The sequence below is a fragment of the Jaculus jaculus genome, chromosome 21 (assembly GCF_020740685.1).
Source record: "Jaculus jaculus isolate mJacJac1 chromosome 21, mJacJac1.mat.Y.cur, whole genome shotgun sequence".
Lineage (NCBI taxonomy): Eukaryota > Metazoa > Chordata > Mammalia > Rodentia > Dipodidae > Jaculus > Jaculus jaculus.
The window spans coordinates 4,239,104-4,265,535 of NC_059122.1; the positions used below are offsets into that span (position 1 = coordinate 4,239,104).

General features: G+C 46.6%; 1 protein-coding gene across 1 annotated transcript in view; it reads left to right on the forward strand.

The window, feature by feature from the left end:
• Positions 1–15,631: 15,631 nt before the first annotated feature.
• Positions 15,632–26,432, forward strand: part of Rnf11 (ring finger protein 11) — a 32,046-nt gene continuing 21,245 nt past the window's right edge. The window contains exon 1 of the mRNA XM_045139376.1: positions 15,632–15,811. Coding sequence (XP_044995311.1) covers positions 15,689–15,811 — 123 coding nt within the window. The 5' untranslated portion in view covers positions 15,632–15,688. The remainder of the gene's footprint in view (positions 15,812–26,432) is intronic.

The window sequence follows — 26,432 nt, forward strand, 5'->3', positions numbered from 1 at the left end:
TCTAGCCCAGGCTGACAATCCTCCTACCTCAGCCTCCCAGGTACTGGGATTAAAGGTGTGGACCACCATGTCTGGCTCTCATCTCTATTTTTTTTTTTATTTTGGTTTTTTGAGGTAGGGTCTCATTGTAGCCCAGGCTGACCTGGAATTCATGATGTAGACTCAGGGTGGCCACAAACTCACGGCGATCCTCCTACCTCTGCCTCCCCAGTGCTGGGATTAAAGGCGTGCACCACCACGCCCAACTCATTTCTATTTTTTAAAAATATTTTATTTACTTATTAGAGAGAGAATGGTTGCATCAGGGCCTTTAGCCACTGCAAACAAACACATGTGCCACCTTGTGCATCAGGTTTATGTGGGTATTGGGAATCAAATCTGGATCCTTAGGCTTCACAAGCAAGTGCCTTAACTGCTAAGCCATCTCTCCATCCACTCAGTTTTTTTCTTTTTTGAGGTAAAGTCTCACTCTAGCCCAGGCTGACCTGGAATTCACTATGCAGTCTCAGGGTGGCCTTGAACTCATGGCGATCTTCGTACCTCTGCCTCCCGAGTGCTGGGATGAAAGGCGTGTGTTGTCACTCCCGGCTAAGTTTCCAAACTTTTTTTTTTTAATTTTTTGTTCATTTTTTATTTATTTATTTGAGAGTGACAGACAGAGAGAAAGACAGATAGAAGGAGAGAGAGAATGGGTGAGCCAGGGCTTCCAGCCACTTCAAACGAACTCCAGACGCGTGCGCCCCCTTGTGCATCTGGCTAACGTGGGACCTGGGGAACCGAGCCTCGAACCGGGGTCCTTAGGCTTCACAGGCAAGCGCTTAACCGCTAAGCCATCTCTCCAGCCCAAAGTTTCCAAACTTTTTGAAGAGTTTGTCGAAGTCTTCAAAAGTTCTGCCAAACTTTTCAACTGAATTTGCTTGCAGTTTTTCTTTTTCTGCTGCTGAAGTGTGCTTTTGGTCCTCTTTCCTATTCATTAAACTGTATGTTCCTAGCCGGGCGTGGTGGTGCACTCCCAGCACTGGGGAGGCAGAGGTACGAGGATCGCCGTGAGTTCGAGGCCACCCTGAGACTCCATAGTGAATTCCAGGTCAGCCTGGGCTAGAGTGAGACTGTACCTCGAAAAACCAAAAAAAGAAAAGAAAAGAAAAGAAAAACCAAAAATAAATAAATAAACTATGTGTTCCTTTTCCAGTTCCAACAACTCCTCAGGTGCTATACTTGTCCATGCCCAAGTTAGATTGTTTGCCATCTCCACCACAGCCTTATTGCAACCTTCCCACCCTTGGCAAGTCCTCTGTAGTCACGGATGAGTCTCCTGGGTGTCTCGGTCCATGCCGTGCATTCACACCTCGGTGACATCATCCCCAAACCCAAACAAAGTTCTCCACGCAGTCATAGGTGTGATGCTTTCAGAATGACATCAGTGTTGTCTTAGCACCTTCCTCAATGACAGCAACAGCCTGAGCCAAAGCCCTCTTTGGCCCGCAGACCTTAAAAACCACTCTATCTCCTTCATCCACGGGTCACACCAGAGAGGTAGGCTTGTTGGATACAGGGATGAAAGTCGCCAATGGAAAGACGATGGCGCAAACATTCTCAGTAATAAGGAAAATCTTTGTTTGTGGTACTAGGGATTGAAGCCAGGGTCTTCCATTTGCTAGGCAAGCACTTAACCACTGGAAAAATTTTAAGGGCTGGAGAGATGGCTTAATGGTTAAGCGCTTGCCTGTGAAGCCTAAGGACCCCGGTTCGAGGCTCGGTTCCCCAGGTCCCACGTTAGCCAGATGCACAAGGGGGCACACACGTCTGGAGTTTGTTTGCAGTGGCTGGAAGCCCTGGCGCGCCCATTCTCTCTCTCTCCCTCTATCTGTCTTTCTCTCTGTGTCTGTCGCTCTCAAATAAATAAATTAAAAAAAATTTTTAAGAATCAGGCGTGGTGGTGCATGCCTTTAATCCCAGCACTCGGGAGGCAGAGGTAGGAGGATTGCCGTGAGTTCAAGGCCACCCTGAGACTCCTTAGTGAATTCCAGATCAGGCTGGGCTAGAGTGAGACCCTACCTCAAGAAAAATAAATAAATAAATAAATAAATAAATAAATAAATAAATAAATAAATAAAGCCTGGCGTGGTGGCACATGCCTTTAATCCCAGCACTTAGGAGGCAGTAGTAGGAGGATCACTGTGAGTTCAAGCCCACCCTGAGACTAATTCCAGGTCAGCCTGACCTCGAGTGAGACCCTTTGTCAAAACGGTAATTATTTAATTTTTATTTACTTGAGAAAAAGAGGCAAGTGGAGAGAAAGAATGGGCACGCCAGGGCCCCTAGCTGCTGTAAACGAACTCCAGACGTATGCGTCACCTTGTGCATCTGGTTTACGTGGGTCCTAACCTGGGTCCTTAGGCATTTTGCAGGCAAGTGCCTTAACTGCTAAAGCCATCTCTCCAGCCCTTCAAAGTAATTTTTTTTAAACCGGGCGAGGTGGTGCGCATCTTTAATCCCAGCACTTGGGAGGCAGAGGTAGGAGGATCGCCGTGAGTTCGAGGCCACCTTGAGACTCCATAGTGAATTCCAGGTCAGCCTGGGCTAGAGCGAGACCCCACCTCAAAAAACAAAAACAAGAACAAAAATTTTTTTTAAACAATTTCACTAAGTTGACCAGACTGGTCAAGGACTCACTCATACAGGCTGTGAACATGTGATCCTGCTACCTCAGCTTGTTGAGTATCTGGGATTACAATCCTGCTCCAACAGGTCTGGCTAGGAGGTGGAATCTTGAAAGGTGTGTCCATTTTGCTGGCATAGCAATCTGGGAGGTCATAACGAAAGAGCTGGCTCAAGAATGCTTATCACTCCTGCCCTGTGAGCTTCTTGTTATGTGTGAAGACCCTGGAGTCTTCATTGAGCAAGAGCGCCTTGCTACAGCATGTGTGAAACATCAAGAAATTGAGCTGAACTCTGTTTTTTTTTGTTTTTGGTTTTGGTTTTTCAAGGTAGGGTCTCACTCTGGTCCAAGCTGACCTGGAATTCACTCTGTACTCTCCGGGTGGCCTCGAACTCACGGCGATCCTCCTACCTCTGCCTACCGAGTGCTGGGATTAAAGGCATGCGCTACCACGCCTGGCTGAACTCTGAACTCTAGCAAGAGGTGAGCCCGCCCCAGGCAACACACCTCCTCCAGCAAGGCACCATCACCGCCCACACTGCCACCAGCTGGGGACCAAGCATGCAAAACAGAAGTTTACGGGGGACATCTGATACAAATCACCATGGTGACAAATGGAGCCTGTCTCAAAATAAAAAATAATTTGGAGCCGGGCGTGGTGGCACACACCTTTAATCCCAGCTCTCTGGAGGCAGAGGTAGGAGGATCACCATGAGTTCAAGGCCACCCTGAGAGTACAGAGTGAATTCCAGGTCAGCCTGAGTTAGAGACCCTACCTCAAAAAACAAACAAACAAACAAAATAATAATAATTGTGTGTGGGGGGGCGCTGGAGAGATGGGTTCTCAGTTAAGGCGCTTGCCTATGAAGCCTAAGGACTCAGGATTGATTCTCCAGGTCCCACACAAGCCAGATGTACACGGTCGCATACGCATCTGGAGTTCATTTGCAGTGGCTAGAGGCCATGATGAGCCCATTCTTTCTCTTTCTTTTTTTCTTTTTCTTTTATTTTATTCTTGTATTTTTTTTCAAATTTTTATTAACAACTTCCATGATTATAAAAAATATCCCATGGTAATATCCTCCCTCCCCCCACTTTCCCCTTTGAAACTCCACTCTCCATCATATCCCCTCCCCCTCTCCGTCAGTCTCTCTTTTATTTTGATGTCATCATCTTTTCCTCCTCTTATGATGGTCTTGTGTAGGTAGTGTCAGGCACCGTGAGGTCATGGATATCCAGGCCATTTTGTGTCTGGAGGATCACGTTGTAAGGAGTCCTACACTTACTTTGGCTCTTACTCTCTCTCTCTCTCTCTTTGTTGATGTCCCTCTCTCTGTTTCAAATAAAAATAAGTTGAGAGCTGGAGAGATGGATTAGCAGTTAAGGTGCTTGCCTGCCAAGTCTGACATCTGAGTTCAGTTCCCCAGTATCCACATAAAACCCGAGGCACAAAGTGGTGCGTGCCTCAGGAGTTCTTTTGCAGTGGCTGGAGGACCTGGTGCACCCGTTCTCTCTGCCTTTCTCCTACTGCTTGCAAATAAATAAATAAAAATTATAAAATAATTTTATAAATTATGAAATAAATTTTAAAATAATCTTATTTCTAGGAATGCAGAGCAGTGTTAGTGTTTGCCTTGCGAGCATAAAGTCCTGGGATCAATCCCTAGTACTACAAAAGAAAAAAAAAAAGAGGAGAAGAGGAGAAGGCCATTTTTCCAAAGCTGATGACAAGCTTTTTTTTGTTTTGTTTTGTTTTTGGTGTTTTGGAGGTAGGGTCTCACTCTAGCTCAGGCTGACCTGGAAGTCACTATGTATTCTCAGGGTGGCCTAAAACTCATGGCGATCCTCCTACCTTTGCCTTCCGAGTGCTGGGATTAAGGCGTGCGCCACCATGCCTGGCTGCTCTTTTTTTTTAAATATTTTTTATTTATTTGAGAGCGACAGACACAGAGAGAAAGACAGCGAGAGAGAGAGAGAGAATGGGTGCGCCAGGGCTTCCAGCCTCTGCAAACGAACTCCAGACGCGTGCGCCCCCTTGTGCATCTGGCTAACGTGGACCTGGGGAACCGAGCCTCGAACCGGGGTCCTTAGGCTTCACAGGCAAGCGCTTAACGGCTAAGCCATCTCTCCAGCCCTGCTCTTTTTTAAATAGATATATTATATATATTTAATATATATTTATTTATTTGCAAGCAGAGAGAGCAGAGGTAGAATGGGCATGCCAGGGCCTCTAGCCACTGCAAACGAACCCCAGACGCATGTCATGTTTTGCATCTGGTTTACACGGGTACTGAGGAATTGAACCTGTGTCCTTAGGCTTCACAGGCAAGTGCCTGAACCGTTTAAGGCATGTCTCCAGCCCTATAGTGCTTAATCTTTATTTATTTATTTATTTGAGAGCGACAGACACAGAGAGCAAGACAGATAGAGAGAGAGAGAGAGAGAATAGGCGTGCCAGGGCTTCCAGCCTCTGCAAACGAACTCCAGACGCGTGCGCCCCCTTGTACATCTGGCTAACGTGGGACCTGGGGAACCGAGCTTCGAACCGGGGTCTTTAGGCTTCACAGGCAAGCGCTTAACTGCTAAGCCATCTCTCCAGCCCTATAGTGCTTAATCTTTGTGTGTGTGTGTGTGTGTTACTGAGGATTGAAGCCAGAACTTCACAATGCTAGGCAAGGACTAAATCATGGAGCCACGTCTGTCTCCAGCCTCTTAGTTTTTTCCTTAGTGACTAATTTCATTTATTTCAGAGAGACATAGGAAGAGAGAAAGAAGCAGATAGGAAGATAAAATAGGCACGCCAGGGCCTCCAGCCATTGCAAATGAACTCCAGACGCATGCGCCACCCTGCGCATCTGGGGTTACATGGGTACTGGGGAACTGAACTTGGGTCCTTAGGCTTTGCAGGCAAGCACCTTAACTACTGAGCCATCTCTCCAGGCCATTAATAGTGTTTTTTTTTTGTTGTTTGTTTGTTTGTTTGTTTGTTTGTTTTGGTTTTTTGAATTGGGGCCTTACTCTAGTCCAGGCTGACCTGGAATTCACTGTGTATTCTCAGGCCAACCTTGAACTCACGATAATCCTCCTACCTCTGCCTCCCGAGTGCTGCTTAATATATTTTTTTTGTTTGTAATTGAAAGCTGTGTAAGCATTTTTTTTCTCTTTGTTATTAACAACATACATGTTTGTAAACAATATGCCATGGTAATGCCCTCCCTCCCCCCACTATCCCCTTTGAAACTCTATTCTCCATCATATCCCCTCCCCCTCTCAATCAGTCTCTCTTTTATTTTGATGTCTTGATCTTTTCCTCCTATTATGATGGTCTTGTGTAGGTAGTGTCAGGCACTGTGAGGTCATGGATATCCAGGCCATTTTGTGTCTGGGGAGAGCACATTGTAAGGAGTCCTGCCCTTCCTTTGGCTCTTACATTCTTTCCGCCACCTCTTCCGCAATGGACTCTGAGCCTTGGGCTTAATAATTTTTTAATGGGAGTCTTGCTGTGTCCTTCAAGCTGGTCAGGGTATTTTATTTACATTTTTTAAATATTTTATTTATTATTTATTTGTGAGACATAAAGAGAGGCAGATGGAGAAAGAGAATTGGCACCCTAGGGCCTCCAGCCAGTGTAAATGAACTCCAGATGCCTGTGCTTCCTTGTGCATCTGGCTTTACTTGTGTATTGGAGAATCGAACCTGGGTCCTTAGGCTTTGTGGCCAACTTCTGAGCCATCTCTCCAGCCCCTAAATATTTTTTGTTATTTTTAAGTAAAAGGTGAAAGATTTATTCGATCTGAAGAGAAACCAGAGTATCCTAAATAATTTTCATTTTTTTTTCTAGGTAGGGTCTTACTCTGGTCCAGGCTGGCCTGGAATTCACTATGCAGTCTCAGGGTGGCCTCGAACTCACAGTGATTCTCTTACCTCTGCCTCCTGAGTGCTGGGATGAAGGGCATGTACCACCATGCCTGGGTTTCTTTAAAAAACTATTTAGGCTGGGCATGGTGGCGCACGCCTTTCATCCCAGCACTCGAGAGGCAGAGGTAGGAGGATCGCCATGAGTTCAAGGACACCCTGAGACTACATAGTGAATTCCAGGTCAGCCTGGACTAGAGAGTGAGACTCTACCCACAGCGATCCTCCTACCTCTGCCTCCCGAGTGCTGGGATCAAAGGCATGCACCAACACGCCCGGTTCCTAAATAATTTTTTAATGGAAGTCTTTTTTGCTGTGTTCTTCAGGCTTTTTATGACCTTCTGGGAGGGAGCAATCCTCTTGCCACAGCTTCCCAAGGGGCTAGCCCTACGAGTGTGTGCCATTTGTGCATACCCAGCTTCTTAATCACTTTTAAGTAATTTCCAGGTCAATTACATCATTCAGCCTCTTATCGGCAACATTAGCGATGGCTTTTGTGCATTTAGAGGTCGCACATAATAAACACAACAGGAGGTTAGGTCAAGCACAGGAGACGTGACGCAATCAAAGGATGTGGTAAGTATGAGCTCCGGTGCTGAAGTGCAGCAGACTGTTAGACAAGAACTTTTTTTGTGTTAAACTTTTTGTGTGTTTCTTTCTTTTCCTTTTTTTTTTTTTAACTTTTTAAAATTTTATTTATTTATTTTTTTTATTTATTTGAGAGTGACAGACACAGAGAGAAAGCCAGATAGAGGGAGAGAGAGAGAGAATGGGCGCGTCAGGGCCTCCAGCCACTGCAAACGAACTCCAGACGCGTGCGCCCCCTTGTGCATCTGGCTAACGTGGGTCCTGGGGAACCGAGCCTCGAACCGGGGTCCTTAGGCTTCACAGGCAAGCGCTTAACCGCTACGCCATCTCTCCAGCCCTGTCATTTCTTTGAACCTGGAGCTCACACTATTTTTATTTTTATTTATTTATTTTTGTTGCTGATAGCTTGGTGACCGGTGTGTCCCAGAAATCCTCCTGTCTCCGTCTCCCTCTGTGCTGGGATTACAGGAGTGTGTGGTCATTGCCGGCTCTTTGTATGTTTGTTTATTTTCTTTGAGGCGGGGTTTCATTCTTGCCCAGATGATCTGGAACTCACTGTGTAGCTGGGGTTGGTCTCAAACTCATCGTGATCCTCCTATTTTAACCTCTGCGTGCTGGGATGTGAGCTACTATGCCTGGCTCACAACTGACTTTTTAAATTTTTATTGATTTATTTTTTTCAAGGCAGGGTCTCAACTCTAGTCCAGGCTCACCTGGATTTCACTATGGAGTCTCAGGGTGTCCTTGAACTCATGGCGATCCTCCTACCTCTGCCTCCCAAGTGCTGGGATTAAAGGCGTGTGACACTACACGTGGCATTCTTTTAGTTTTAGTTTTGTTTGTTTGTTTTTTTTGGTTTTTCGAGGTAGAGTCTCATTCTAGGTCAGGCTGACCTGGAATTCACTATGTAGTCTCAGGGTAAGCTCGAACTCACGGCGATCCTCCTGCCTCTGCCTCCCAAGTGCTGGGATTAAAAGGGTGTGCCACCACGCCTGGCTTATTATTTTTTTTTTTAGCAAAATGTATTTTTAAAAATATTTTTATTTTTATTATTTATTTATTCGACAGAGAATGATGGGGCAGGGGAGAGAATGGACATGCCAGGGCCTCCAGCCACTGCAAAATGAATTCCAGATGTGTGCGCCCCCTTGTGCATCTGGCTAACATGGGTCCTGGGGAAATCGAACTTCAGTCCTTTGGCTTTGCAGGCAAATGCCTTAACTGCTAAGCCATCCATCCAGCCCTTTTTCTTTTCTTTTTTTTTTTTTTTTTGAGGTAGGGTCTCACTTAGCCCAGGCTGACCTGGAATTCACTATGTAGTGTCAGGGTGGCCTTGAACTCATGGCAACCCTCCTATTTCTGCCTCCTAAGTGCTGGGATTAAAGGCTTTACAATTGGCTTTTTTTAATTAAAATTTATTTCGTTTTATTTCTATTTATTTATTTGAGAGCGATAGACACAGAGAAAAAGGCAGAGAGAGAGAGAGAGAGAGAGAGAGAGAGAGAGAGAGAGAGAGAATGAATGTTCCAGGATCTCTAGCCATTGCAAACGAACTCCAGACGCGTGCGCCCCCTTGTGCATCTGGCTAACGTGGGTCCTGGGGAACCGAGCCTTGAACCGGGGTCCTTAGGCTTCACAGGCAAGCGCTTAACCGCTAAGCCATCTCTCCAGCTGCACAACTGGCTTTTTACAAGAATGCTGGAGATCGAACTCGGGTCTTCATGCCTGCACAGTCAGTGTGCTCTTACCTGCTGAGCCATCTCTCCAGACTCTGTATTAGTTTTTGTTCGTTTGTTTTGCTCTGTTTTCTGAGGTAGAGTCTCATTCTAGCCCAGGGTGACCTGGAACTCGCTCTGTAGTTCCAGGCTAGCCTTGAACTCACAGTGCTCCTCCTACCTCTGCTTCTCGAGTGCTGGGATTAAAGGCGTGTGTGACTGTGCCCAGCAGGGAGAGAGAGATTGGGGGGGGTAAGGGAAGGAGGGGGGAGGGAGGGGGGGAGGGAGAGAGAGAAAGAGAGAAAGAGAGAGAGAGAGAGAGAGAGAGAGAGAGAGAGAGAGAGAGAACGCACTACAGTGAGAGCCCATAAGCCAAGGCTGGGAAAATGGTTCAGCGATGGAGTATTTGCATGCCTAAGCTTGAGGACCAGGGTTCAGAGCCAGCACCCACATAAAGTCTTGGTGGGCGAGGCAGCCATTTGTAATCCCAAGAAACAGAGACGAGCTGTATTGGCATGCTCCGGGCTCAGTGAGAGACCTAACTTCAGTAAACAAAGACAAGCTGATGTTAGTGTCTGCCCACACACACACACACACACACACACACACACACTTAAAAAGAAAGCAGCTGGGCATGGTGGCGCACACCTTTAATCCCAGCACTGGGGAGGCAGAGGTAGGAGGATCGACATGAGTTCAAGGCCACCCTGAGACTACATAGTGAGTTCCAGGTCAGCCTGAACTAGAGTGAGACCCTATGAAACAAACAAACAAATAAACAACCCCCAAGAGTTCTAGCCTTGTTCCTGGATAAATATGCCTCGGGGCTGCTGTGTGTTGGGTTGTAAGGCCATAGATCTGGTTGCCTAGGCCTTGGGCAGCCGAAAGCTGATCTGTTGTCCTGTCTTGCATGGAGGCGTCTGTGTTCAAAGGGTCACAAGGAGGAGCCTGTTGGTTCTTTGCGGGACAAGAGAGAAGCTGCAGAAATGTTCTGGGTGATCCCCTGCACAAGGCAACATCTGTTCTCTTGCCTCAGCATCTGGGATCTAACAGCCCTCACATCCTGATTTTAAAGTGGAATCTGAGTGTATTTTAACAGTGATCTTGTAGAAATAGAGTGCTTGGCCCCATATCTATTAAACACAGAATTATCTCTAAGAATCCTTTCTGATCTTCAGCCAAATGAAGTAAGCACGTTCTGTATGAGCTAGAAGGGCTGGAGAGACGGCTCAGTGGTTAAGATGCTTGCCTGCGAAGCCTAAGGACCCATGTTCGATCCTCCAGATTTCACGTAAGCCAGATGCACAAGGTGGCGTATGTGTCTGGAGTTTGATTGGAGGACTTGGCTTGCCAATTCTCTCTTTTTCATAATAAATAAATAAATAAGACTACAAGAAGGGTAAGCTCAAGTTTTCACATGTCCATTTGTCTTCCCAGATGAGCACTATCTTGGGGTGGCTTTGAACTCACAGAGATCCTCCTGCCTCTGCCTCCTGAGTGCTGGGATTAAAGGCATGTGCTACCATGCCCAGCTTCAGCTCAGGATTAAAAATTTTTTTAAAAATTTTATTTGTTTGAGAAATTGAGAGGCACATAGAGAAAGAATGGGCACTCCAGGGCCTTCAGCCAGTGCAAACGAACTCCAGACACTTGTGCATCTGCCTTAAATGGGTCCTGGGGAATCGAACCTGGGTCCTTTGGCTTCTCAGGCAAGCACCTTAACCACTAAGCCATCTCTCCAGCCCCAGGATTTTTTAAATTTTATTTTATATATTTTTAAAATTTTGTTTGTTTATTTATTTATTTGAGAGTGATAGAGGGAGAAAGACGCAGAGAGAGAGAGAGAGACAGAGACAGAGACAGAGAGAATGGGCGTGCCAGGGCCTCCAACCGCTGCAAATGAACTCCATACGCGTGCGCCCCATTGTGCATCTGGCTAACGTGGGTCCTGGGGAATCGAGCCTTGAACTGGGGTCCTTAGGCTTCACAGGCAAGCGCTTAACTGCTAAGCCATCCCTCCAGCCCGGATCGTTTATAAAAACTTATTTATTTGTTAGGTACAGAGGGAGAGAGAGAGAAAATGGGTGCTCCAGGGTCTCTAGCCACTGCAAACTTACTCCAGATGCATGTGCCACAATGTGCATCTGGCTACCATGGGACCTGGAGAATTGAACCTGAGTCCTTAGGCTTTGTGGGCTGCTAAGCCATCTCTCCAGCCCCCAGGATTTTTTTTTTTTTTTTTTTAGCGCATAAAGTCTAGCACCAAAAATAAAAATAAACCAGTGAATGGTGACTAAGAGAAGTCAAGATTCACTTCAAGTCTTCTTGTCGAATGGCTGTTAGGACACTTACCTTTCTTGTTTCCTTCCTTTGCATATGTGGCTTGAGCATTTGCTCATTCAACCAAAAAGAGAGACTTCTCGACCACAGGCAACTTGCCAGGCCTTACTCAGGGGAGGGACAGATGATTCAGCTTGATTCAGCTGACAAAACAAAAGCTCAGGGTCTGAAAAACAGAGGAGGTGACCAAACTTAGACCGGAGGGTCAGAAAAAGATTACCAAGGGAAACAAAAATGAGTCCGGGAAGGTCATGTGGGAATAATGATTAGCAGGAGGAGAGGTAAAGTTCAGAGGAAGGAGGAGGAGAGGAGTCGGTCTCTGTCAGGAGTCAATCAAGCCAGGGAGAACCGTTTTTATTTTTCTGTTTGTTTTCGTTTTTCGAGGTAGGGTCTCACTCTAGCCCAGGCTGACCTGGAATTCACTATGTAGGCTCAGGGTGGCCTTGAACTCACAGCGATCCTCCTACCTCTGCCTCCTGAGTGCTGGGATTAAAGGTGTACGCCACCACGCCCGGCTGGAGAACTGTTTTTTGAGATTACTGCAGGCACTTTGGACAGCCTCGTTTTGAATTTGTGAAGGAGGGGCCATGCTGTGATTGAGAGCAGAGAGGTAGTGAGCTTTCTCCTCCATTCAAAGACTGTTCTAAGGACAATATTGGAAGTCACTGGAGGGTTTAAACAGATATATACAACTGTACTTCTTTATTTGATTTATCTATTTATTTATTTGCAAGCAGAAAGAGAGAGAGAGAGAGAATGGGCACACCAGCTACTGCCAACAAACTCCAGATGCATGCGCCACACTGTGCATCTATCTGGCTTCACGTGGTTACGGGGGAATCAAACCTGGGTCCCTAGGCTTTGTAGGCAAGCACCTTAACCACTAAACCATCTCTCCAGCCACTATACTTAATATTTTTAGAATATTTTATTTTTATTTGTTATTTATTTTATAGAGAGGTAGATAGAAAGGGGGGGTATAGATGCACCAGGGCCTCCAGCTGCTGCAAATGAACTCCAGATGTGTGCGCCCCCTTGTTCATCTGGCTAACGTGGGTCCTGGGGAATCAAGCCTTGAACCAGGGTCCTTAGGATTCACAGGCATGCACTTAACCCCTAAGCCATCTCTCCAGCCCAGTGCTTACATTCTTTTTTTTCCTCAATTTTTATTAACATTTTCGATGATTATAAAAAGTATCCCATGGTAATACCCTCCCTTCCCCCACACTTTCTCCTTTGAAATTCCATTCTCCATTATATCCCCTCCTCATCTCAATCAGTCTCTCTTTTATTTTGATGTCATGCTCTTTTCCTCTTTTAATGATGGTCATGTGTAGGTAGTGTCAGGCACTATGAGGTCATGGATATCCAGGCCATTTTGTGTCTGGAGGAGCACGTTGTAAGGAGTCCTACCCTTCCTTTGGCTCTTACATTCTTTCCTCCACCTCTTCCGCATTAGACCCTGAACCTTGGAAGGTGTGATCGAGATGTTACTCGGTAATCCAGTCACTTCTTTCCAGCACTATGATACTTTCTGATTCATCCCAAGGTCACTGCCATTTGAAAAGAGAAGATTCTCTACCCAAAGTGAGAGGAGCATTAATATAAGGGTATAAATATTAAGAGAAGTGCTTACTGGGCAGTTTGCTAAGCATTGTATACACATTTTTCCAGACACCAGCAGATGTTACACCCCTAGGGCTCATGACTACCCCTGTTTTAAGTTTTCAGTATCGGGGATGTGTTTTCCCCCATGGAGCAGTCCTCCAGTCCCATTGGAGGGCTGTTGGTTTTCACCATGACAGACATGCCACTATTGCACCCATTGTCTCATTTGGGCTGGCTGGCCAATTATAAGGCTTGCAATGTCCACTGTTGAGTGTCTTCACTGGTGGTATCTCTTTCTCCCATTGAACTACATGTAGAATGGCTTCTTCCAGCTTTCTGTCAGCCAGTGCTTACATTCTTTTTTTTTTAAATTTATTTAATTTATTTATTTATTTGACAGCAACAGACACAGAGAGAAAGACAGATAGAGGGAGAGAGAGAGAGAGAATAGGCGCGCCAGGGCTTCCAACCTCTGCAAACGAACTCCAGACGCGTGCGCCCCTTGTGCATCTGGCTAACGTGGGACCTGGGGAACCAAGCCTCGAACTGGGGTCCTTAGGCTTCACAGGCAAGCGCTTAACCGCTAAGCCATCTCTCCAGCCCAGTGCTTACATTCTTAAGAGATAACTGCCAACCGTTTAAACAGTGAGCCAGATTGGAAGCAGGGATGAAAGCAGGGAGACTAAATTGCAGAAATCTGCTTTGAGAGATAACCGTGGCTTGGATGACGGTGGTTAGGAATAAGGAACAAATGAAACATTGAGGTCGGGTATAGTGATGCATGTCTTTAATCCCATAATCCCAGCATTCGGGAGGCAGAGGTAAGAGGATGGCTGTTAGTTCAAGGCCACTCTGAGACAACATAGTGAATTCCAGCCTGGGCTAGAGTGAGACCCTACTTCAAAAAACAAATGAATTAAAAAGAAAGAAAGAAAGAAAGAAAGAAAGAAAGAAAGAAAGAAAGAAAGAAAGAAAGAAAGAAAGAGAGGGAGAAAGAAAGAAAGAAAGGGAGAAAGAAAAGGAACAGGGAGATGCACTGTTTCTTTCTGGTCAAATATCTTTCTGGCTGTGATGTAGGAGGATGGATTGGGAAGAAGAGACCAGAGATGAGGTGTGTTAATTCATGAGCACAGATTCTGTTCTGGGAAAGATAAAAGGGGGAAGGCATTGAAACATTTGAATGGTGATATATCCAGATGTGGGTTTAGAACCAGTGGGTGGTGGGGACTGTGGGAAGCATGCATGGGGGTGAAAGATGATCTGCAGCAGTTTGCATATCTCCAGTGCATGGGGCTGGAGAGATGGCTTAGTGGTTAAGGCACTTGCCTTCAAAGCTAAAGGACCCAGGTTCGATTCCCCAGTACACATGTAAGCTACATTCATAAGGGGGCGCAGGCCAGGCGTCTGGCGTTTGTTTGCAGTGTCAGAAGGCTCTGATGTGCCCATTCTTTCTTTCTTGCTGTCTGCCTATCTGTCTGTCTGTCTATCTATCTACCTACCTACCTGCCTCTCTCTCTCAAATAAATTAATAAAAATTTTGTTTTTTGTTTTTTTTGAGGTAAGGTCTCACTCTGGCCCAGGCTGACCTGGAATTCACTATGCAGTCTCAGGGTGGCCTCGAACCCACGGCGATCCTCCTACCTCTGCGTCCCAAGTGCTAGGATAAAAGGCATGTGCCACCACGCCTGGCTTAATAAAATATTTTTAAAAAAGATTCCTGAACTGGAGAGATGGCTGAGATGGTTTAGTGGCTAAGGCACTTGTCTGCAAAGCCAACGACGGTCCCAGGTTCGGTTCCCCAGGACCTATGTAAGCCAGATGCATAAAGTGGCACATGCATCAGGAGTTTATCTGTGGTGACTGGAGGCCCTGACACGCCCATTCTCTCCCTCTCTCTTCCCCTCTTTCTCTCTCTCAAATAAATATATAAAATATATTTTTTTAAAAAAGGAGGGAAAAGGCTGGAGAGATGGCCTAGTGCAAAGCCAAAGGACCCAGGTTCGATTCCCCAGGACCCCCTCATGCACCTGGAGTTGATTTGCAGCCGCTGGATGCCCTGGCCCACCCATTCTCTCTCTCTCTCTCTCTCCTCTGTCAAATAAACACATAATGAAGAGTAACACATACATCATTAAATAATGAACGAGTTGAAAAAGTTATTATTATTTTAACAAGAAGAAGAGCTCGCCCTGGCAGGTGGCAGCAAAGACTCCCACTGGGCGCTGGAGAGAGGGAGGGGGCGTGGCTTCGGCGCAGGGGCGTGGCGTGGCGAGGAAGGGGGCGTGGCCGGAGCACGCGCGGAGCGTGGTGACGCAGCGCGCACGCACGCCCGGGTCCGGCCTCGTTCTGGCCGCCGCGGCGCCGAGGGCGGAGTAGGGATGAGCCCGGAGGCCTCGGTAGCCGCAGCAGCGTTAGCGTTCGCGTCGTTGTCGGCGGCGGAGACGGCGACGGCGGCGTCTGCTGCGTCCCCGGAGCTGGATTAGAGCCCCGGGGTGTCGGGGAGCGAGCCCGTGGCCTCCGCCGTCCCCTCCTTTCGGGTGTGTGCGTGTGTGTGTGTGTGGGGGGGGCGGGGTGGGGGGAAAACGCCGGGTTCCCCCCCGCCCCCCGGCCGTCGGTCCGTCCGTCCGTCCGTCCGTCAGCACGACCCTCCCGCGGGCCTCTGTAACCTCCGCCCCTTGCCCGGGGTTGGCATGAGCGGGCCCGCGGCGGGGGCGGCGGAGGAGTCGGGGGCCGGGGGAGCCGCCGTCGCCTGAGCCCCCCGGGCCACCGTACTGCGCTCCCCACCGCCGCCGCCGCCGCCGCCGCCGCCGCCGCCGCCGCCACCGCGGGGATCCCACACCCCACTCGCAAGCCCCGGAAGATGGGGAACTGCCTCAAGTCCCCGACCTCCGATGACATCTCGCTGCTGCACGAGTCGCAGTCCGACCGGGCTAGCTTTGGCGAGGGCACGGAGCCCGATCAGGAGCCGCCGCCGCCATATCAGGTAAGGGAGGGTGTGTGTGTATGTATGTATATAAAATAATATATATAATGTATATATTATACATATATATAATGCCTATATATATATATATATACACATACGCACACACATATATATGTGTGTACATATATATGTGTGTGTTCATTTTCTGGGGGGTGGTCTCGAACACGCCCCCACCCTTGCAGGCCTTGACCTCCTCCCCGCCCCCCCCCCCGTCGTTCTCTCCATACCTCCCCCATCACCACCATAAGGCCGGGGTTTCGGGGTGTCTGCTGCCTTGCACAACAATCCCTGGGACATAGGCGTGATCTTTAACCTCCCTGTTTGGGGAATGGGCTTGTCTTGTCCTTGAGTTCGAATCACCCCGCCACACACACACATCCACCCTGCCCACCTACCCTCTGGGCCATTTTTGAGAATGGCATTCTTTTCCTGCCTTTATTACGTGGGAATTGTATGTGATTTCCTCCACGTCGTACTGCCAGCCAGGATGATGATGGCTCCTGGGTAGGTTTGTCACACCCCACTTTTTATGTTTTCAAATGCGCTCCTCTCCACTGCCTCCCTCCCCACCTCGTCTTTGTTAATTGGATCTGGTAGGTGTTCATGTCTCCCTCTGCTTGAGAAACGACTGTAAGGGTTGATTATTGGTTTGTTTATTTAGTGCCAGCGCCTTCGAGTTCCTTGTTTATATATACAGACGTGTTAATTTTTAAACTCCTCCTCCTGGCCCACCCCTGTGACACACCTTTTAAACAGGTTGACTTAATGAAAACTTGATTATCTTGAACTTTGGAAACCTGTCATCCTGACCTGGAATGTGTCATCTGTTACTTGTAATTCGCCTTTTTTAATCAAGACACTCCCAAGTGCTTTTTAGTTTTTAAAATATTTTATTTATTAGAGAGAAAGTTAATATTTTATTTCTTAGAGAGAGGGGCAGATAGAGAGAATGGGTGCACCAGGGCCTCCAACCACTTCAGATGAACTCAAACTGCATGCGCTTCCTTGTGCATCTGTCTTTATGTGGATACTGGGGAACTGAACCTGGGTCCTTTGGCTTTGCTGGCAAGCGCCTTAACTGCTAAGCCATCTTTCCAGCCCCAGAGTGGGTCTTACTGTGTTTTGTATCACAACCAGTAGCCCTTATATGGGTTACAGAATAAGATAAGACAGTCTGGAAAATTCAGAATAGATTGGCAGTTGTTATAATCTACTAGTCAAGCTTTTCCTCTGTCTTTTCAGCGTTAAATGAGACTGAATGAAAACTTCCCAGGATTCTTTAATTTTTTTTTTTTTTTTTCCTGAAAAGAGCTTAGTTTTCTCACCAGGCAGTCTTTGTTGTTTCGTGTGGTGACATCATTCTTATCATTCTTGTTCTCTCATTCCTGTGTCACCAGTGTCTCATCACACCACCAAACGTGACACATAGGCTTGTTTCCTGACTCCCCTCCAGCGGGGGTCGTATTTACCAGCCAAGTCTAGTTGTAACCGTGGCCTGCAGAAGCCTCTCTCAGCCTGTATTCCAGGGCTAGCAGGTTGTTCACACAGCTGTCTTTGCTCCCAGTGCATTCTTCTTGGAGCCCTTCCCCCAAGGTCAGCCAGGTGAACGGCTAATCCTCTTTTAAGGACTCAGCCCTTGAATCTCTAGTCCTGACATCGGCCTCTCTCCCTCAGACCCTGAACTCTTGGATCTGACCCCCAGTGAACATCCTGCACAGAGCCTATAACAGTTTAGTATAGTCATCTTTGTTTCGTTAGGCGTGTGTTTCACCCTTCACTGAAGTGCGGGTTCTCCCGGAGCCTCCCCGATACGCTGCATGAAGTTAGGGACCCTCTCTCTGGGTGCCTTTGTACCCCCAGCATCTGGTTCAGAGTAGGTACTCAGTGACTGAAGTAAATGAATAGAAGCCCGGTTCCCAATGTTTCATGCAATTTCTCTTTCTCTCGTTCTTTAAGCATTTTATTTGTTTATTTGAGAGACAGAAAGAGCATGGGCGCACCAGGGCCTCCAGCCACTGCGGACAAACTCCAGACGCCTTGTGTATCTGGCTTATGTGGGTCCTGAGGAATCAAACCTGGGCCCATTGGTTTCACAGGCAAACATTTTAACTGCTAAGCCTCTAGCCCTTTCAATTTCTGACATGTAAAACACTTAAATATTAAATAACTTACTTTCTTTGATTTATTTTCACACCCATTTTCCCCAGGGTGTATTAATTACCACAGGGTAGTTTCTTTAATTCTATGCTAAATGTTGATTTTCTTTCTTTCTTTCTTGTTTTTTTTGGCGGGATATCCTAGTTATTAATCCTCTCTTAGCTGGCCAAAGATTTTCTCCCATTCTGTAGGTCGCCTCTTGGCTCTCTATTCACAGTGAGTTGATGTTTTTCCAAATACCATTTTTTTTTTTTCCCTTGGGCACGCTAGGGAAGCACTCTACTATGGAGAAGTGACCCCAGCCCTCTTACTACTTTCTTCCATGAGACAAGGTCTTACCATTTTGTCTGGGCTGGCTGTGAACTTACTCTGTACCTCAGGCAGGCCTTGAACGCCGATCCTTCTGAATCAAGCTCTAGAGTAGGTTAAATTTTAGGCCTGCACCACCAAACCTGTCTTCCAAGCCTGATTTGAGTAAAGCAAGTGATATGTACATTTCGCTTCTCTTCCCCTCCACATAGGCCTGTCAACCTATGTACTTAAGGGTCCTGAGCACATTTTCTTTCTTTCTTTTTTTTTTTTTTTCAAAGCCTACCCCACTTTCCAGGAAAACTTAAGTGTTTTTGTTTTTGTTTTATGTTTTGTTTTTCAAGGTAGGGTCTCACCGTAGCCCAGGCTGACCTGGAATTCACCATGTAGTCTCAGGCTGTCCTAGAACTCACGGCGACCCTCTCGTAGAGCTCTGCCTCCGAGTGCTGGGATTAAAAGGCACGCACCTCCACGCCCAGCTCAGATTTAAGTATTTTTGACTTGTTGCTCTCTCTTATCCTTACCGTTATTTCAGAATTTATGGGAATTGTTTTTGCCTTTTCAGGACTAGATAATACTGAGGGATTTTGGATCATGAGCACTTTTTTGGAATGTGGTATTTATTTTAAAGATTTACTTAATTTATTTATTTATTAGAGACAGGGGAAGATAGAGAGAGAATGGGCACACCAGGGCCTCTAGCCACTGTAAACGAACTCGAGATGCATGCACTATGTTCATCTGGCCCACGTGGGACCTGGGGAATCAAACCTGGGTCTTTAGGCTTTGCAGGCATGGGCCTTAACTGCTAAGCCATCTCTCCAGCCCGGAATGTGTTATTTTTAATATTTTCTTTATTTGCAAGGGGACATGGAGGGAAATGGTGGGGGGAGAGCATGTGGGTGTTCCAGGGCCTCTAGCCACTGCAAACAAACTCCATATGCATGAGCCACTTTGTGCATCTGGCTTTACATGTGTACTGGGGAATCAAACTTCGGTTGTCAGTCATTGCAGGCAAGTGCCTTAGCAGCTGAGCCATCTCTCCAGCCTCAAATGTGTTATTTTTTGACATTGAGAATTGAATTATGGCCAGGCGTGGTGGCGCATGCCTTTAATTCCAGCACTCGAGAAGCAGAGGTGGGAGGATCGTTGTGAGTTCGAGGCTACCCTGAGACTACAGAGTGGGTTCCAGGTCAGCCTGGGCTAGAGCGAAACCCGACTTTGAGAAAAAACAAAAAAGAGAATTGAATTATGGTGGCCTTTCCCTGAAGTGAATGACCCAGATACTGAAATGCAGAGTTAGTATGAATTGCAAGAAAACAGTTAGGTTACTTTTAAATAATTTATTTATCTATTTGAGAGAAAATGAGAGGCAGAGAGAAGAGCGAGAGAATGGGGGACCCGGAGCTCTTAAGCCATGGCAAATGAACTCCAGATGCATGTGCCGCCTTGTGCTTTATGTGGGTACTAGGGAATCAGAATCAAGTCCTTAGGCTTTGCAGGCAAGCGCATTAACCTCTGAGCCATCTCTCCAGCCTTGCTTTATCTTTTATTTTTGAGGTAGGGTCTTGCTGTAGCCCAGGCTGTCCTAGAATTTACTATGTAGTCGCAGGGTAGCCTCAAACTCACGGTGATCCTCCTACCTGTGCGTCCCGAGTGCTGGGGTTAAAGGCGTGCGCCACCATGCTGACTTTTTAAGTATTTTTATTTACTTATTTGAGAGAGAGACAGAATATGAATGGGCACACCAGGGCCTCTTGCCTCTACAAATGACCTACAGATGCATGCACCACTTTGTACACCTGGCTTCACTTGAGTACTGGGGAATTGAACCTGTGCTGGTAGGATTGGCAAGCAAGCGCCTTTAACTGTTGCGCCATCTCCCCAGCCTGAAAATCATACTTTAAAAAATGGGAGCAGCATTAGAAGAAATTGAGCCGAGGATGGTAGTTTATACCTGCAATCCCAGCATTGGGGAGGCTGATGGTGGAAGTTTGGTACCCACTGAGCTCTGAAGTGAGGTCCAGGCCAGCCTGGGCTGCAGTCTAAAAAAAAAAGCATCTTTGTTCATGAAAGGAAGCAAAATTCCCCACAGTGTTTTAATACCTGTGTACTCTATTCCAGGTTTCCACACATAATTCTCATGGCAGCACCTCCTGCGTGCTGCTTCTCTGTCTGTTGCGCCGCTCTCCAAAGTCAGAGTCCTTCCCTCTAGCACCTTTACCCTACTTCTTCCCGAGACTGGCGGCCTCCCCAGGTTTCATCATGAATGGCTTGACTCCCTGCCTTCTTTAAGTCTTTATTTATTTAAATATTTTATTTTTACTTATTTATTTGACAGCAAGAAAAGAGATGGGTGCTCCAGGGCCTCCAGCCACTGCAAACGCATTCCAGACGTGTGCACCTGGCTAACGTGGGTCCTGGGGAATCAAACCTGGGTCCTTTGGCTTTGCAGGCAAACACCTTAACTGCTAAGCCATCGCTCCAGCCCTTATTTTTTGTTTTTGGTACCTGGGGAGAAAGTTCTATTTTGGGGGCGCTGGTGCTGCTGCTGCGGGTGGTGGGTGGGGGTGGGGGTGGGGGGTGATGCTAGGCCTCACACATGCTAGGCAGTCGCTCTGCCAGCTGAACTGAAGACTGGCTTTGAACACCTGATCTTCCTCCTGCCCCCACTGCTCAAGTGCCCCACTGCACCAGCTTCAGACACGCTGTTTGGAATTGCTGTGGTTTGTCATTTTCTCAAGTACCTGCTACAGTTCAGGTACTTGATAATTTGATTGAGTGAATGGATTTCTTGTAAGTAAAAATTAGTATATTTTGCAGGCGGGAGAAATAGCCCAGGGGTTAAAGGCAGTTGCTTGCAGAGCCTGACAGACTGGGTTCTCTTACCCAGTACCCACAGAAACCGACACACACACACATCTGGAGTTAGTTTGCAGTGGCAGGAGCCCTGGTGTGCCCATGTTCTCTCTTTCTCCCTCTCTACCTCCCTCCCTCTGTCTTTGCTTATAAACAAATAAGTGAAAAGTTACTATATCTTGAAGCAGATGCAGTTGAACCTTTTATAGGAATTATGCATATTCCTAGACACTCCTAAATATACAAATGCAAGCCCAGTATGGTGACACATCTGTAGTCTCAGCACTTGAGGCAGGAGAATCAGGAGTTCAGGGCCAGCCTAGGCTGTGTGGGTCCATGCCAAAAGGGAAAAAATAAAAACCCTAAAAAGTCAAATGCCAATAATAATAAATACAGCACTCAGTCAGCAAATAATTATAAAGTAACGTTGATAATGTACCTGCCATAGTCATCATTTTATGAGAGAATACCTGAATTCCTGTCCTTAAAAGTATTTGCAGTGTGTGGAATTTAAGTATTTATTGAAACATTAGATAGAATCAAAGAAACCTCTCAACCCTTTCACTCATGTGTAGTCTTCCTGTTTAGGCAGAATTCAGAGAAAGGCCCCCATTGAAGGCGGTCTTGGAAGTGTGGAGAGAACAGGCCGTGAGGGGCGGCGGGGATGAAGGTCTAGCGGAGAACAGGAGGCCCGCAACTCGCAGGTGTGTGTGAGCGCTTGGAGACCTCTGTCGTTACTCCACAGCCTGCTGTATCACCTACCAATTTGATAGTGGCACGCTTAAAGAGCATTAAAGATGCCGGGCGTGGTGGCACACGCCGTGAGTTCAAGGCCACCCTGAGACTACATAGTGAATTCCAGGTCAGCCTGGGCTATATAACAAGACCCTACCTCAAAAAAAAAAAAAAAATTAAATAAGTAAAAATTAAGTTAGGTGTGGTTGCACACATCTTTAATCTCAGCACTTGGTCGGCAGAGGTAGGAGGATTGCCCTGAGTTTGAGGCCACACCCGGGAACTGCATAGGGAATTTCTGGTCAGAATGGGCTAGAGTGAGACCTTAGCTTTAAAAAAAAAAGAAGGAAGGAAGGAAGGAAGGAAGAAAAAAAGAAAAGGGGCTGGAGAGATGGCTCAGTGGTTAAGCCAAAAGACCCAGGTTTGACTCCTCAGTACTCACATAAAGGCAGATGCAGGGGGGAGCATGCCTCTGGAGTTTGTCAGCAGTGCCTAGAGGCCCTAGAATGTCCATTCATTCTCTCTCTCACTGCTTGCAAATAAAAAATATATGTATTTGGGGGGCTGGAGAGATGGCTTAGTGATTAAGGTGTTTACCTGCAAAGCCAAAGGACCCCGGTTCGATTCTCCAGGACCCACATAAGCCAGATGCACAAGGGGCACATGTGTCTGGAGTTCGTTTGCAGTGGCTGGAGGCTGTGGTGCACTCATTCTCTCTCTGCCTCCCTCTCTCTCAAATAAATAAATAAAATATATTAAAAATATTAGATGTCTTCTTAAAAAATAAGAAAAACAGTTTGCTGAGATACAGCAAAGGCAAAGAGCCAGGTGTGGTGGTGCATGCCTTTAATCCCAGCACTCAGGAGGCAGAGGTAGAAGGATCACTGTGAGTTCAAGGCTACATAGTGAATTCCAGGTCAGCCTGGGCTAGAGTGAGACCCTACCTTGAAAACTTGAAAGGGAAAAAAAAAAAAAAAAAAAAGAGGAGGAAGGGAGGGAGAGAGGGAAGAAGGGCAAAGGAAAATAAAAACAATGAGGACATAGAAATGAAAGAAATTAGTATCTCATTTATGTGTTAGCAAGCAGAGGGAGACCGATGCGCTGAGAGAATGGGCGTGCCAGAGCATCTAGCCACTGCAAAGGAACCTTACATAGCTTTAGATGCATGCGCCCCTCCGTGCGTCTGGCTTTATGTGGGAGCAAGGGAATTGAACTGTCGATAGGCTTTGCCAGGAACTGCCTTAACTGCTGAGCCATTTCTCCAACCCAAGTTTTTTTTTTTTTTTTTAAAGGATAAAGTAACTGTAGTCACCTGTAACAGTTTTCCCATTTAGAAAAGCAATAGAAATGAAGCTGTAACAAAAGCTTCATGCTAGGCCTGGTGGCTCGTAGCACTTTAGAAGCCTGAGGCACAGCTAGCCTGTGCTACGATGTGAACCCCATTTCCAGACAAACCTAAACCCAAAACAAACCCAGGCAGGGGATGGAGAGATGGTTTAGTGGTTAAGCGCTTGCCTGTGAAGCCTAAGGACTCTGGTTCGAGGCTCGATTTCCCAGGACTCATGCAAGCTGGATGCACAAGGGGGCGCACGCGTCTGGAGTTCGTTTGCAGTGCTGGAGGCCCTGGCGCGCCCATCTATGTGTCTTGTTTGTTTGTTTGTATGAGGTAGAGTCTTGCCCTATCCCCAGCTGACTTGTAATTCACTGTGCAGTCGGTGGCTTTGAACTCGTGGTGATCCTCCTATTTCTGTCTCCACTGCTGGGATTAAAGGCATGCGCCACCATGCCCAGTTTATATGTATTTTAAAACAGAAAATGGGAAGAATAAATAGGCAGTCTAGAAGTTGATTCCTTATGAAGGACACCTAATGCAGAATTACAGTACTCTTAATATGCTCAGAATTTGAGCTCCCTGTGATTGTGAGCTAAGGAAAGTAACAATGGAGTAGTGTGGTAGTTTAAATGCATGCCCTCCAACACATTCAGGAGTTGATTAAACCTTGTAACAGAACTCCGCCTCCTGGCTGGAGGAGGCGCCACTGTGGGGCGGATCCCAGGGGCCAGCCTTCCGAGCCAGTGTAAAGGTCTGGGGAGTGCTGGAGCTGCGTCCAGTCCCTGGAGTGTGCTTGCTGGTGGTGCTGGAGGTCGTTGGTCCTCTTCTCTGTGTGGACCTTAATCCGCCAGCTTCGCTGACCCCGCCCGTGCGCTCCTGGTTCGCAACCTGAAGCCGTCTACCACACGTGCTAACGCGAGTCTTTAAAGCCCGGCTTTGGAGGACGCAGGATCAGGGCTTTGAGTCTAGCCTTAGCTATGTGAAACCTTGTTTCCAAAACCAGAAAGAAAAACAGTAAGAGACAAATCGTCACACACTGATTTTTTTTTTTATTTACATTTTTGCATTATGGCTAGCTGTTTTTGAACTCCTAGGAGAATTATTTTGGTTAAGAATACAATATATGGGGCTGGAGAGATGGCTTAGCAGTTAAGCACTTGCCTGTGAAGCCTGAGGACACCTGCTCAAGGTTCGATTCCCCAGGAGCCACGTTAGCCACATGCACAAGGGGGTGCAAGCTTCTGGAGTTCGTTTGCAGTGGCTGGAGGCCCTGATGCGCCCATTCTCTCTCTCTCTCTGCCTTTCTCTTTCTGTCTGTTGCTATCAGATAAATAAAAAATGACCAACAACAAAAAAAGAGAATACAATATATGGGGCTGGAGAGAGAGTTTAGTGGTTAAGGCACTTGCTTGCAAAGCCTAATGGCATGGGTTCAGTTCCCCAGTACCCACATAAAGCTAGATGGACAAAGTGGTCCATGCATGTGGAGTTTGTTTGCAGTGCCAGGAAGCCCTGGCACACACCATTTTTTTCTCTTTGTCTCCACCTCCCTGCGTGTAAATACCTAACATGACAGTTTTGTTGGGGGGGGGGTTGAGGCAGGGTCTCATGCTAGTCCAGGCTGACCTGGAATTCACTGTGTATTCTAAGGGTGGTCTTGAACTCATCTCACTCCTCCTACCTCTGCCTCCCGAGCACTGGGATTAAAGGCATGTGCCACCACGCTCAGCAAAAGAACTTTTAAAAATTATTCCTTCCTTCCTCCCTTCCTTCCTCCTCCTATCCTTCCTTTCTTCCTTCACTTGAGAGAGTGTCAGATAGAGATAGAGAATGTGCATACCAGAGCCTCTAGCCACTGCAATCACAGTCCAGACGCATGTGCCACTTTGTGCTTCTGGCTTCACGTAGGTTCTAGGAAATAGAACCTGGGACCTTTGGCTTTGCAGGCAAGCATGTTAACCACTAAGCCATCTCTCCAGCCCAATAAAAACATTATTAAAAAGAATACTATAAATTAAATTTCATACGAATAGTCAAGGCCTATAGGCCTGGTGGCACAGGCCTACATTATTACTAGTTATTCAGGAGGCTGAGGTAGGAGGATAACAAGTTCAAGGCCTGTCTAAGCAAGTTCAAGACCAGCTTAGGAGACTCAGTGAGACCCTATCTCAAAAAGGTAAAAACAAACAAAAAAAAAAAAAAAAAAAAAAACCAGGGCTGGAGAGATGGCTCAGTGGTTAAGGCATTTGCCTGCAAAGCCTAAGGACCCAGGCTCATGTCCCCAGTACCCTTGTAAAGCCAGATGCACAAGGTGATGCATGCATCTGGAGTTAGTTTGCAGTGGCTAGAGACCCTAACACACCCATATTCTCTCTCTCTCAAATAAATAATTAATACATAGATAAGTAAAAAGTAACAGCATTTATATAGTATGCATGAGGCCCTAGGAACAATCTCCTGTACTATGAAGAAAAAATCATATATATATTTTAATTAAATACCCAACCTGGAGTGTGTTCCCAAGAGCCAAATGAGTAATTACCTTGCTACTTGATCAAGAGAGAACATATAATAAGGTAACAGTGGGATCTGAAAGTGTGGGAATGAAGAGAGAGTATCCCTCCAAATATAGTTCTAAAATTAGAAATTTTAAAAATTAGGGCACACTGCTCTATCTTCCAGCACTGAGTATGTGTTAGGCATATGCCTGTCTCTTGTAGGAGACACAAAGGACAAGGAAAAATGGTGAGCCATGTCCCTTTAAAGAGCTGATTGTTTTTCTTTCTTTTTAAACTTTTTTCAGGTGGGGGTCGTCTCACTGTAGTCCAGGCTGGTCTGGAACTCACTCTGTACTCTCATGCTGGCCCTGAACTCACAGTGATCCTCCTGCCTCTGCCTCACGAGTGCTTGTGCCACCACACCCAACTTCAGATAACTTTTAAAAATCTATTTATTTGAGAGAGAGGCGCAGAGAGGGAAGGAGGCAGATAGAGAGATAGAGAAAGGGCACACCAGGGCCTGTAGCAACTGCAGTGGAACTCCAGATGCATGCAGACATGTGTGTCTGGCTTTAAGTACATCTTAGGGAATCAAACCTGGGTCCTTTGGCTTTGCAGGAAGTGCCTTAACTGCTAAGCCATTTCTATAGCCAAGATTTATTAATTTATTTTTGTTTTTATTTTTTATTGACAACTTCCATAATTATACACAATAAACCATGATAAT